The sequence below is a fragment of the Bidens hawaiensis genome, unplaced genomic scaffold (assembly GCF_021521415.1).
Source record: "Bidens hawaiensis isolate Kalapana, Puna unplaced genomic scaffold, B.hawaiensis_p1.1 tig00031535_1, whole genome shotgun sequence".
NCBI lineage: Eukaryota > Viridiplantae > Streptophyta > Magnoliopsida > Asterales > Asteraceae > Bidens > Bidens hawaiensis.
This window is the reverse complement of record NW_027495341.1, coordinates 123500-138178: the sequence shown is the minus strand read 5'-3', so window position 1 is coordinate 138178 and position 14679 is coordinate 123500. Positions and strand designations below refer to the sequence as shown.

General features: G+C 34.5%; 1 protein-coding gene across 2 annotated transcripts; it reads left to right on the top strand.

Moving 5' to 3' along the window:
• Nucleotides 1–12410: 12410 nt before the first annotated feature.
• Nucleotides 12411–14248, top strand: LOC143582370 (protein IQ-DOMAIN 3-like). 2 transcript variants are annotated; one of them, XM_077064955.1, is made up of 5 exons: nucleotides 12411–12498; nucleotides 12583–12879; nucleotides 12946–13167; nucleotides 13257–13376; nucleotides 13721–14248. In XM_077064955.1, the coding sequence occupies exons 1-5, from the start codon at nucleotides 12421–12423 to the stop codon at nucleotides 14246–14248; spliced, it is 1245 nt and encodes a 414-aa protein (XP_076921070.1). In that variant the 5' UTR covers nucleotides 12411–12420. The 2 variants fall into 2 exon arrangements, with proteins under 2 accessions (XP_076921070.1, XP_076921069.1); XM_077064954.1 differs by having other exon boundaries at nucleotides 12946–13173.
• Nucleotides 14249–14679: the final 431 nt, after the last annotated feature.

Below are 14679 nucleotides of genomic sequence, written 5' to 3'. Positions count from 1 at the left end.
GGTTTTATAATAAACGAACAATTGCTCAAGTATTCAATCAGTTAACAAAGCAAATCACACCCGGGAATTCAAGTAAGCATACTAACAGCAAACTCATGCACATAACAGATAAACTATCCTGTGTTAACTACAGACTGACTAACCGGTTAAACCTTAGGCATCCACGCTCACTAACACATGACATTGGTTATCAAACGGTCTCTGCCAGTGTGACTCAACTAAGGTCAAACGTATGCTTTCTCACAGTTAACAGGTCAAAACAATCCTATAAGGAATTATCATAGCAACTGGCACACTAATCGTTCTGATCGAAATAAACCTAAACTAACGTTGTGCACAATAATACTAGACATCAATACTCATAGATTAACATCAAAATAATTACAATCAATCGTTCTAGTACATGAGAAAATAACTGTTAGATACAATACTCTACATCCCGGGTATGACTCGAAGGATCTAGCCGCGTCTCGGCATCACTCAGTCTTCGGTTATGATGTTATAGAACATGTAGATGGCCTTGAGATGAATGGAAGTGATGGTGAACAGCTATTCTCCACCAAAAATGCTCTGGAAACTCGATAATGGCCTCTAGGGTCGTCAAAACGAATATAACATAAAAAACCCTAACTTGCACAATTCTGGGGTCCATCGCGTAGCACGATGGTCTCCTGTCCTGGTCCATTGCGCTACGCGATGGACCAAAGTCAACGCTGGCCAAATTACAGGGCATCGCGTAGCGCGATGCCCCACCTTCAACACCCATCGTGCAACGCGATGGGTCTCTTTTCTCAACAAGTCCAAATGACTGCCTCCGTAAGCGTGCTGGACATCCCGGGTCTTCATTCCATGCTCGTACAGGTCCAAATTAAGCGCGTTAAGTACCTGTGACCTGAAACACAATAAACATGTATGAAGTACCAAAGTTCTTAAACTAAACGAGTAAAACGACTAAGTTAACATACTAATATGTGTACAAATAAACCGAACATCAGTGGTGGTGGTGGTAAACAATGGGTGTTGGTAGGTGTGAAGAGGTTTGAAAAAATTAGATATTAGCTTATTTTTTAAGACCATAAAAACACTTTTTATGTTTTTTTAAGAAAAAAACTAACTGTTTTAAGAGGCTTATGTCTGCACGCCCGATAACATAAGCCTCATTATAGACATTTCAGGTAAAAACAAATAAAACCCAACTGTTTGATCCATTTGAGGATTAAGTAGAAACTCTTTTTGTTTATTTAGTCTAGCAATTTCGGAAGATAAGCTTTGGTTGGGTCGAAAGGGTTTTAATTAAGATAAGGTGTAGTTGGGCACTATACGTTCTAGATTTGTGGTTTTCATGTCGTTTAGTGTTGGGCTTCAATGTTAATAATAATAATAATAATAATAATAATAATAATAATAATAATGAGTAATAGATAATGAGAAATTAAAGTTAGGCAGCCTTAATTCGTCCATTCACCAAATTAATTACTAAGCATAGGGGTTTAGTTTATGGCGTCTGCGCTTCTGGAATACCAACATACTTGAGATAACTGTTTCCTTTAGATTCTTTAATTTACGTCAAATTTATAAATAATAATTGTTAGAAATTTAACAACCATTAAACTCAAAATTACAAAAATTATTTGTTATTTTAAGCTTTACCCCCCCCCCCCCCCCCCTTCCCCTCTCTTTCGCCGCGGTATACAAGATAGAAAATTTAATTGTGACACTTTTTTGAAGTTTGTTTTTAACCCTTTATTAAACTTTTGCATATATTCTTTTAACAGCATTTTAAGCTGTTTCTATATTCAAGTGAGTCTTTTTAAGATATGATACGGAAATTGTAAATTGTCCATACTTATTTAAGCTTTTGCATACATATAATCACCGAATAAAAAATATGCTATTAATATGTTTATCTAATATATAATTAACTCCTTATAATTAAACCATCTTTGTTTATATTCAATCCACTAGATATACATAATACAACAATGCTAGCTCCCTGGGTCTTTAAATAACCAAATCAAAGCTAAAATATCTCGTAATTATCCTTGTGGGCTGCGGCACTAGCTAGCCAGCTCTTAATTATCAACTTATTAAACTAAACACTATAATAAAAAAAATAGGCCACAAAATCACATGCTCATAATTTATAACCATCTAAGCTGCAATTAACTACATATGGTTCATGCACCGTATAGCTTTTCACCTTTAGCGGATATATATATATAGTTTGAACCGGTGTATAAGTTTGAACATATTCAAACACACAAGTAATCAGTAAACATGGATATGCATGAAGCTAATGAAGACGCCTTTGATACATTCTCTCTATCCGATCTTCATATTTACAAGGATCCCTCTTGTTATTCATTCCAAGACGAACAAGATAATGGGAGTTCATTTTCATCCATCAGTTTCAAACTTGCCGGTTCTCTACCACCTGAAGAAATTGCTTTCTTACGCAATTTGATATCTTTGCCGGAGAACGATCCGGACCCATATTATAAGCCCCAAAAATCCTTAAGAATGAAAACTTTTCCAGTGCGGGATGGTGAAAAGGTGGTGAATTTGGCTCCGGTAGTGAGGCCAAGGAGAAGGAGGAGGAGCAGGAGGGGATTCTTGATGTTCGGATTGGGTGGGTCTCCTGCGAGGATGGAGGTTTATGATTTACGAAGTATACAGGCTCGTGCTACTCCACCAAGAATTTTTCCGGTGAATGGTGGTCGTGTGGAGGAGGTGACTATGCGTCGGAAAAGCGGTGGTAGGCTCGGAAAGTTGTTCGGAGCATGTATTCCGACAATTTGATTAGCTGTGTAGCATGCAAATTGAACATTTGACTCAATGGTATCCAAGGATGATGTAAGACGACAATTCAGTAGATTTAAAGCGTGCGGTTTTGTGGTTAAAAAAAACTATAAGTTTAAGTTTTTTAAATTATAACATTAAGACATGATTTTAACTTTTGCTATAGCCTATATGTAAGTTTTTCATTGAATTTTATAATTAGGATTTTTGTAGTATGTATTTTTTTAGTTAATAAGGTATTCAATTTATTTTATCACATCATTATAAGATTATAAATCTTCAATACATTTTTAGTAAACTTGTGTTGAAAAAGTAATTCTCATCAGCAAAATTAACTAAAAGCATTCTCAGATTATCAATTGTACTTTCATAAGTATTATTAAACCTAAAAGTTCATATATATGAAACGTGATGAAGTTTTAATAGTTATGAGACAAAAAATGGCTAACCGAGAGCTTAATGAAATGAAGAATACCCCAAAATTTTCGCTTTTTTAAGGAAATAGGTTTGATATGTCCAAATTACTAAGTTTTATGTGAGTAATTGGTTTGGTTAATTTGTTCCATGTTGCATAGAAGTCTAAGGTGCACATTTTGGTATGAGTAGCATGGCAAATCTAATGGATAAACACCAGGTAAGGCTTGCTTGTGTTTGATAACTTAGTTGCTTAGTTTGGCATGATGAAGTATGTGTAATTTACATGTTTAGTTTGATATACAATATGCTCAATTTAGATCATTGTGTTTAAAAGCCCAAAAAATCCTTGTTTTTCCATTTTTTAAAAAGGTCTTCCAGTAAGTATTTGTAACGTCTTGTAAGTTGTAAGGAAAAAACCCCTTCTAAATTTATTAACTAAAAAACTTCTAAATCTAGTAAGTATACATGGTAAACTAATAACAGGTAAATTAAAAGTTTTAAGTTTAGAACATATAAATATATTATACTAGGCTTAAGACCAAATTCATCACAAGTTAAACAGGCCCAGTCATTCGAAGTTAGGGCCCATTAGATTTTCAATTCTTCTGCCTTCTACAATAACAGGCTTCTTCTTCCTGGAGCCACTGCCGCAGCAGCAGCTAGAGTTGCTGGAGTAAACAAATCCGGTCATTCAATATTTACTCTTCTCTCCTCCACTATTTTTCGTCTCTACCAACAACAATTTGAAAGATGGAGGGTGAACACTTGAACTAAAACAAGAAAATTGGCCATTAAACTACACTACAGCTATACTACAACTGTGGGTTGGACAGTGGGCATGTGCCCACCATACTCTAACCTTAGATCCGCCCCTGCATGTGATACCACAATAGTACATATAAAATTTGTCATATGACTACTTTATGTATAGTACATGGCCATGTGTTGCCTAACCTGGGTAACAAAAATTCCTTAAGTATACATATATAATCGCTTGATTTTAAAATGCCAAAAGTGGCATTTATCATTTATGATCATACGACTATGTTGTGCAATGCACATAGTCGTCTGTCATATCACAAAATTTATGTCTATGCATGTATTATGGGATCATATAGTCGTATATTATTATGAAGAAAAAAATTAAATAATTTCTATATAGGATCATATATATATAGTCGTATGTTATTACAAAAATTCCTTAAGTTGCATGTATCATGGGATCATATAGTCCAACTTAGAAAAAAGAAAAATCTTACTTATAATAATTTCATTGAATTTTAAGTGATAATCCTTTATACTCTTGTACGTTTAGTTTGTATTTGGTTTATATTTCATGCAATATATGCTTGCTGTTACAAAATATGAAGTATATGCTAAAAATTCAAGATAGAGTTAAGAGCTCCAGGATAAATCAACTTAGTCTAAACATGCAAGTTTAGTTACCTTTTAACGAAAAAGTGTTATTACATGTCATTTATGTGAGAATATTGTGTCTTTAAGATTTGAAACCTTGATAAAATACACCGTCAAACTCCAAATTTCTAACATCGACTTCATCACCTTCTCTTTTTATATATACTGAACCTTCGATTGGGTGTTGACCTTCTAGGAACATCTTCAGTTCTTCACAGTGACGGACATCATCACAGTCCTGACCTTTAAATACTATCTTTTAAACAAATTGATAAGTAAAAGAGAAAATGTAAAATAACATTACAGCATCACTTAATTAACCCTAAAAATTAAATCGGATTAACAGTGGAGACTAAACACGCAATCCTCATACAGATTTGGACTAAGCTTGTCATTTTTAAAATTTGATGACAAAATTTGCAAAATAGTCAAACTATACAGATCATTTATGTAATATATCTAATTTTCTTATATATTAGTTACAATTTTTAAATTGAAGTAATTTATATTACAAATGTTTTGCATTACTTGAAAGTACATGTCAACAATCTGTGCACATATCAAATATTTTTCGAGTACAAAAGTAATTTGGTTTAATATTATATTGTTTACGTGTTAATTTGATTATTTATTTATTTTTGAAGTTTTAATTACCAAACTATATTGCTATTACCATTTTAAAATATAAATACAATTATTACATCATATCACGTCTAATTTATACTATTACAGCTGTCAAATAACATTTTGAATAATAATAATAATAACAATAGTTTTTTTTTTTCCTGAAATCATCCTTGTTTCATGCAATCCCTGATATTAGGAATAGAGAATATCTTAAATCCAAACATTTGTTTCGTCTTTCTTTGATTATATTGATAAAAAACCCACTTTTTTACGATTACGGGGTTTATTGGAATATGAAATTCAACCCTGGAAATACAGAATCCCGATTTTTTTTACTACCCGTAGCTTCGATACATTTCGAAATCGAGAGATGTCTACCGGGGGGGTTCTATCAGACAACAATTAGCAAATCTAGATTTTGTTTTGTTTTTCTTTTTTTCATAATATAAGGCAATTATTAGGGGTATACTTTAATTGGTTTGAATAAGGAAACATTTCCTTGGACGTTTGTTTGACTATAATGCAGCATCCGTGTCATCTCGATTTCCAGGAATTACGAGAGACTAACAAATCCAAATAGGCAGCCGTAGTGGGTCCAAAAATAACAGTCCCGACAGCAAGCCTAACAGGTACTAGTGTTATGTCATACGTGACCTCGATTCAACTTCTTTTTCTAGAAAGTCACCGACCCTCCCTTCATGTGTTTATTCTAATTTATTACATTATTATGACATTTTAATTTGTAGATAGTCGGCAACGAGACTTGTAAGTGATTCTACGTACAAGAGAGAAAAGAGAGAAAATGTAGTAATTTTTGTAAACTACTAAACTTGAAGAAATTTTATTTACCCTTATTTGTATTTTAATATTAGTAGATAGTGATTGTGTGAGAAAAAAAAGGGGGGGGGGGAGATAATGATAAAAGACATAAAAATATATTATTTTAATTATAAATAAGAGAGAAAGATAGTAATTTTTATGTAGTTATAAAGATGAAGATAGGAACAAGCTCAGAATGCTCTTAGATTCATTACTTGTTCTAGCAGGACATACAAGGTTCTAGAGCAGTGACGAATTTAGAAATTTTCATTGCAGGGGCAAAAATATATGTCGGCTAAATTTGAACACGTGCTTTAGATACAATTTTCTTTTCAAAACTATTTCCATAGTTTTGAATAATAGATTAATAACAAATAAATAAATACTTAACATAAGTAAATAAGTTGCCTTGATAATTCATAAACATTTTAATTTTGCGTAGTTAATAAATAAATATGATTACCTACGAAAACAAACAAAAAAAATATAATTAAACATTATGAAAACAAATACGCGGACAATGGTGTAAAATGCCCTTCGTCTTTGCTTTTTTCAGTGCGTGATATATACCTTATCTTTCCATTGTCACATATGTAGATCGGGTTGGTTAAAATCATGTTGCTTTTTCAGTTTAGGAATCCGTGTTAATGAAATAGCCTTCCATAGAAAATTAGGAAACATAGTTAAATGAGAAATACTTAACTAACCAAAATTAAACACAAGATAATTTTTTATTTTTTGAATGACCAACAAATCCCGGCCACCCAAGTACACCCAATAACAAATAGCCATCCTCGTTCGCGATCGTAGATAGCATCGGTGACCTGACGCATCACAATTCTAGGGGAAACTCGCCTCTCAGAGGCTCTCTATGGGGAAACTACTCGTTCACGCATGAAATATGGTAATGAACAAGACTCGAAATCATGATCTCCCATAATGAAACTGACTAAGAGTTTTTTATATCTCGCTTGTTACGCCGGGTTTGTGACTGTAAAAGTAATTAAGTTGATCAGTTATCGAAGACATTGTTGTTTCACCACATACTAGAAAACAAAGTCATCAACATCTGAAAATCTAAACGCTAGTCAAAACACAAATGAAAAGATAAAAGTATATAAACAAAGTATAACATCAAATCCAAAATTAGTAACTGAAATGTCACATAATATTTTTCGAGTAATATGAATCAAATTATTCAAGGCTTATGTCTCTAGCATGCCTACAACATAGGTTGTCATGCCAAATGGCGGAGCATCATCACAACATTGAATGAAGATTTAATTGCGAAACCGAGAACAACATGAGGCATCATTCACTATTTGGATCATTAAACCGCACGAGTTTTATCTTACTGCACTGCGTGCCTTCAGGCGAGTGTTCACGATGTTGGCCTTAGGTGAGGTTTTTTCATGGATCAAAAGTCAATTGTATCATGATGTGGTGAATTTAGTCATTAGCCCATTTAAAAGATTCGTATCCGTTAAAAAAACATATTGGAGGTTGGATATGACACAAATCAATGTAATTATACCTAGCAATCTTTATAACCATTATTGTAAACTTCTAATTATAAAATCACATATAATTGATTTTCGGTTTAGAATTCTATACACAAATAGGAAAATGGCTTTATGTACACGGTTGAATATTAACATCCACAAATTTAATGTTTCTTTAAACTCTTTAAAGTTAGTCAAATTCAAATACAAACTTCTAATAAAATTCAAGATTGCTTTTTTAAAGGATGACTATATCTATCTACCTGTCACCACTTTCTAGAAGCATAGCTTATCACATTGCACGTACCTCCAACAGTCCAATGTGTACACATTTATCTAGTTGTGCCCATTTGTCGCATTATAAATCAAAAACTAGTTATATAGTCAACTACCATGGTTCAAGATTTTACCAAAACACTCCATAGTTCCATCATAATCACCATTAAAGTTCTTGAACATGGAAGACAGTCGGTACGTTCAAGCCTTGCCACTGCGAGATTCGAATCACGAAGACGATGTAATCGACACTCTTTCTCTCTCGGATTTTATGATATACGACAACAATGGAGATCCACAAGACTTCTATCGACTCGACGACGAAAACGACCCTAATGATTTTGAAGATGATCAGTTTGAGTTCTCTAGTGAGCTATTGAAGACCTCAATGAACAATAGTGTTGTGTTTTGTGGGAAGATCATTCCTTACAAAGATTCTGTTGTGTCTCCAAACATTCACAAGCTTGAAAGTAAAAAGCTACAAAAATCCCACAAGCAAAGATGGAAGTTGTTCACGAAATCTAGTAAAACAAAATCACATGACTATTCCGAAAAACTAGATTTGAAGTACGAGGTACCAATAAGGAGGGTGTCCATCTTGGCTTCAGCAACCAAACCAAGGTGGTACTTGCTTATGTTTGGATTTGGATCAAATAGTTTTTCGGCACAAATGCATATTACAGACTTGAAGAAACGACAAACATCCATGGGGGGTAATAAAGATAGGAAGGATGACAAGAAAAGCCACGGTAATGATGGCCGATCCACATCTTGGAGCCTCGTGCGGTTGTTAGGTTGTGGCGGCGGTGGTGGCGGTCGTGACGGTGAGAGCTATCATCGGCCGATTGCCATCAAGAATTTGGAATGAGTTCATTAGGTCAACCAAGTTGGTGTGCAACTTGGCATCTTACAATTAAAGTTATTCGATATGTGTTGATTAAATGATTAGAGAATGTTTGGTTTATATTTTTCTATAATGTAAAATATATTTTTAAGTAGGAGATGCTTTATCATCACATCAATATAGGCTATAGAGCTAACTTAAATAATATAATGTTGAAATTAACAAGTTTCATCTTCGTTTGTTTCCTGATAATAATTTCCCAATTGTCAATAGTTTTGTTAGTGTCGGCAATGATTTATTGAACCTTTTTAGGTAAAGTGCAAAAAGCCAAAAACCTTCTTTAATATGTGCATTTGACCTATTGTTCCATGTTTTAATATGAGTCTATGAGGCGATATAAGTATTATCGATCGGGTGGCACATGAGTACATCAGTAATATATCGATTGACAAAAAAAGTAATTGGGGTTATGTTGTACCATAGAGAACATAAAGATAACAGGACTGTTGTGGCCCCTCAAGTTTTGATTCTGTAGTGTACTTCAACAATAGGATCGCCTTTTACTTGCTTATATAAATTTGATTAATAAATAATCACAAATGTGTATGTTACATTATTGTTTTTATAGCGACGTTTGGAACTATCTCCAATACCTGAATGAGTTTATTGAGACGGGATATCGATAGTCCATACTGATTTTGACAATTTATACCTAACTCACCCATAAACACCATCAAAAAGAAATCCACCATTGTGGGAAATTTTATCCCACATTGAGTTAAGTTTCGAACATGAGACCATATTGCCCCAAGCCTTAACTATCACCCTATGCCATCGGACCAAAAGACCAATTGCGTGTTTGTTACATTATGTATTTGCTTGTGATTAATCAACCAAGTTGACGGGAAGATCAATAAACACATTGCATTGAACACCGACTCTTTTCTCTCTCTTACTTCGAATGTCTCTAGTACGTCTTTAAAGTGATGGATCGCATGGTTTGACTAAAATTATGTGTCAGTTGCGTCACCGTGTATCAATCATGTCACATTAACATGTTCAAGTTATTAAACCTAAATATGACTCATATATTTGATTATATAAAAACATCAATCTTAGCCCTGAAACATTTAAAATCATGTAACTATGACACGACCTCACCTGTTTATTCTAAATGGGGTAGACGTGTTTTACATTAGTTATGAACAAGTTGTAAGCATGTGAGATAAGTCATAAGCAGATTGACATCTTGAACTTACAAATTATAATAAGGTGAGTTAGCTCTAATTATAAACGTGTTGTGAATGAACCTATTTTTTTTACATTTCAACTCATACACAAATCGTTTATTATCAGCTATACGGTTTAAACCGAGATAAGGTAATTATTCTTGAGCCAACTTATCAAATACGGTAATCGATTCGGTTCTTAGAAACTCAATTTGGTTCAAACCGAGAAAACTGAATCATAGATTCATAGTACAAATCCAAAAATCCCATGAACGAAAATAGGCTTGGAATTTTATTATTAAGTTGTGTGGTATTTAGCCTCTAGAACTTTGTTGTTTAATTAGATTTTCACAACATTGTGATAGTAGCAAGTGCTTTTTTTCTTTTTTCTTTTTCTAAATAAAATATGTCACATGTGTTTGAACTTGTAGGATACGAGAACAGAGTGGAGAGCATGTTAAGTTGTGGGCAACATCATCTTGAGTTGACCATAACCACCTGCAGCCGTCCGTCAAGTACTAATTAGTGGTGTGGTCATCTTGATCCAATGGATGCTAGTCTCTAAAATGAGTGACAAATCATTATATTTTCTTTTTACCCGTATCATGTTTCGATTTTCGAATGTCCGAGGAACCTTTAAGTTTTAACTGCAAAGTATAACAACTTTTTTTTAACGGCCAACGAATCCTTCAAATTGACTACTACGCTAAATTCACCATATCAAGATGCACCTGTCTTTTGATACGAGAAAAACCCTCACCTAAGGCCAACGCCCGTGAACATTCGCTTGAAGGCTCGACAGTACGGTGAGATAAAACCCGTTTAGTTCAAGGATCCAACTAGTGAAAGACACCTAAAACTAAATGTTGTGGACAGAAATCGAACCTGGGTCACATAAACACCAAGTCTCTTCCTTACCACTCCACCACTATCTTATTGGCAAGTATAACAACTTTAACAACCGTAAAAAAAATACATATACTGATATAAAATTTTTTTTGTTGGTGTCCTATAGATAGACCAGGATCCGTCTGGATTATTCTTAAGCTCTAATTTTATTTATTTATTAATTTTTTTGAGCGATGGCAAAAGTATAAATAAAAAAAAGGTAGCAAGAAGCTAGACGAGAGGAAATACATATATATTTCCTTTTTCTTTTTTTTTCCTGCTAGCTTAAATACATTAATTTATTGAAACGTTATTTAGACTCATAAAATCTTGCTTAAAGCGTTTACTTCAAAGGTTTATGGAATAAAATAACTATTAAAAAAATGACAATTGAGTTGTACTTAAAGACACCATACAAACTATAACTGTTCATATGTTGAAGAAAAGAACATGAAAACACAGTTATTCTGTCGTGGACACGAACCCATCTTGTTCGCATATTATTCCTAACGAAAAAACCTCTGTTTCAAACATCAAGCAAAACACTCGCGAGACCTGTCACTAAAATCTCTCCCAGATTACTTTTTCTAATCCAACACAATATTCGCAACTGTGTTGTCTTAAATCTTAATGTGATCCTCAGTTGCAGGTATTACACTTTTAACTTCACATCAATGCATGCTTTTCCCTTAATTTATAAACTCTGCTCATCAATCTCTTGAATATTCATGTGGGTACCTTGTTTCTTGATGCTTCTTATTTTGTTAAATGAATATGAATATAAATTTATCACATCTTCATCTGTAATTTATCTGTCACGAGTGTGCATGGTTCAATTTGGGACCGTATTGGAAATCCGAACCAAAAACCGAAACAGTATTTGAAAACCTTTCGGTTTCGATTTTTTCGGTTAAGGTTTTTCAGTTTTCGACTTGGGTTCGGTTCGGTTTTAGTTTCTTGATCTTTCTTATTTGGTTAAATGATGCAGTGAGTAATATAAATATAAATTTATCACATTTTCATCCATAAATTATGTGTTAGGGGTGTGCACGGTTATGTTTGAGTTGGTTTTGGGCTAAAGCCGAACCAAAAACCGAAACTACAACTTTTGAAAACGGTTCGTTTCCCTTTTAGCTTGGGTTAGGTTTGGTTTTAGTTTTTTCGGTTTTGCCATTTGAGCTAGAAAATTGCGTGTCGAATTTTTATGTTTTATTTTTGTGGCCTAAAATACTGAATTTGGCATAAATCATGTTGTTAAATAATAGCTACTTGATTATTATAATTTGGGTTAAAATATTTTAGTACATATTTCTAAATTTTATAAATTACTTAATATAAAAAATAAAAATCTATGAAATTCGGTTCAGTTTTGTTTTTTGGATTTTATTACTTGCAAAACGAAAACCAAAACCCAAACCAAAACCAAACCATTAGTCTGCTTTTTTCAAAACAATAAAACCAAATTGCCAGTTTTTGTTTTGGATCAGTTTTTTCGGTTTCATGTTCCATTGAAATATTATATATATATATATATATATATTTCTTTTATAATATTATCATTTTGATTATTAATTTGATTGTTTGAAGATGATCTGACTGACAAATGGGGAAGAAAGGTAGTTGGTTATCTGCTGTAAAGAAAGCTCTAAGCACTTCTGATTCCAAGGAAAAGAAAAATAAGGTATGTATAATTTTGCTTTTTTTAAGTTCTTTTCTTTGTCTACAAGTTGTTCTATGAAATGCCAATGTGAGTTTTATAATACAGAAATTCAGTAAAAAGAGTTCCAAGAAATACTGGTTCGGAAAGCAAAGGAGTGTAGATAAAGATTCATCACAAACAGAAACCACATTAGTCATTCCCAGGGAGTCAAAACTCACAGAAGCCGAAAATGAACAAAGTAAACACGCGTATTCAGTCGCGTATGCCACTGCCATGGCAGCAGAAGCAGCGGTGGCTGCCGCTAATGCAGCTGCCGAGGTTGTTCGCATGACGTCCACCACACGTTTATCCACAGAAGAATTGGCTGCCATCAAGATTCAAACAGCTTATCGCGGGCACTTGGTATGCTATATAACACAACAAAAAGTTTTGACTTTTTAAACAATTTTTTGATATATGTTGTTTCAGGCGAGGAGGGCGTTGCATGCTCTGAGGGGGCTCGGGCGGTTGAAATCAATGGTTCAAGGTCAATCGGTCAAACGACAAGCAACTTCAACGTTAAAATGTATGCAAACATTGACTCGTGTACAGTCTGAGATTCGGTCAAGGCGCGCTCATATGTCTGAGGAGAACAAAGTTATCCAGCAACAGCTTTTGAAGCATGAGAAAGAGCTCAACATTAGATCTTCAGTAAGTGTACAAAACACAATTAAACTCGCGCTTTCTTCAAACTTTTTCACATTTTTTTTGTGTTTTGAGAATCAATTATTTGGACACAGTTGGGAGATATGTGGGATGACAGTAGAAAATCTAAAGAAGAAACCGAAGCCAGTTTAAAAAGGAAACAGGAGGCTGCTGTACGTAGAGAACGAGCATTAGCGTATGCACATACTCATCAGGTATGCTTAAATCTCTAGCTCACATTTTGTTTTTGTCAATAAGGGTGTTGCAATGTATGCAGCATCCGCTTGTTATACAGGTCGTATAAAGTTATACAGACCGTAAAGCTTCTGAAATAACACATCAGTGTCACATTAGTGAGACAATAGACTTATAAAGCATCACTGTCACATCAATGAGACAGTAAAGTTATACGAGCCGTATAACTTTAGCAGGCTAGCTTAAATGGTTCGTATAAAACCATGTTTTATTTTTATATGGGACCGTATAACACTATAACATGTCAATGGTGTGCGTATAGCCTGACTCGATAATCGGATTCCTTTCTTTAATTGTCAAACAGCAAATGTGGAAGAACTCTATAAAATCTCCGAATCCAACTTTTCTAGACTCGAACAATCCTCATTGGGGATGGAGTTGGTTGGAACGGTGGATGGCTGCTCGGCCCTGGGAAACTCAAAGCATAACCGACAAAGAACCATCGGTTAGCCGTCAATCGCCCTCTACACCACCCACCAGGGCTCGGTCTTCTAGTTCGAGGGTCATGCCCGAAAGCCAAAAGGGGAGCGTGGACGGGGATTCCAAAAGCTTCTATAGTGTGCGCTCTGACCGGGACAGGTGGCATGGTCGAGCTGGTTCGGTGGGTGATGACAAGAGCGTTGAGTCGTCTCCTGTGGTTCCTAGTTATATGGCTGCAACGGAGTCGGCTAAGGCTCGGTCTCGGATGGCTAGTCCAGTTCATAGTCCAAGTCGTTTTGGTTCAGGAAGGAAAGGTGGTTTGGAAAAGGGTTCGGTGACTGGGTCAGCCAAGAAGCGGATTTCGTTTTCAGGTTCACCGGCTAGGACCCCAAGTAGGTTCACCAGCAACTGATGACGGGTTCAAGTTCATAACAAGTTGTTTGTTTTGAGTCATTTGCTGTTTGTTGGTTATGTTTTGTATGCATTTACTGTTTACTATTTTGGTGTCATTTTGTTATGTTATGTATTGTGTTTACTTGTATTTGTTTGTTTGGTTCTTTTTGCAAGTGTGTTGTATGGTGCAAAATTACAATTAAGTGATGCAAGAGTGACTTGTGTTGACTGTTGAAAGGTAAAATGATTGGATGAGGAAAAGTAGCAAGTTCTTGGTGCGTGCCACGTGGCAATGGGAAGAACACCAAAGGCTAACTGTACCTTGCTTTGTAGTGGGAGCAAAACAGAATAATACCTTGTCCTTGATATGTCTTATTTTGATTACAAAAAAAGTATAAATATAACTAGACGTATATTCATATTATACATAATCCAATTGTCAACCAAGAT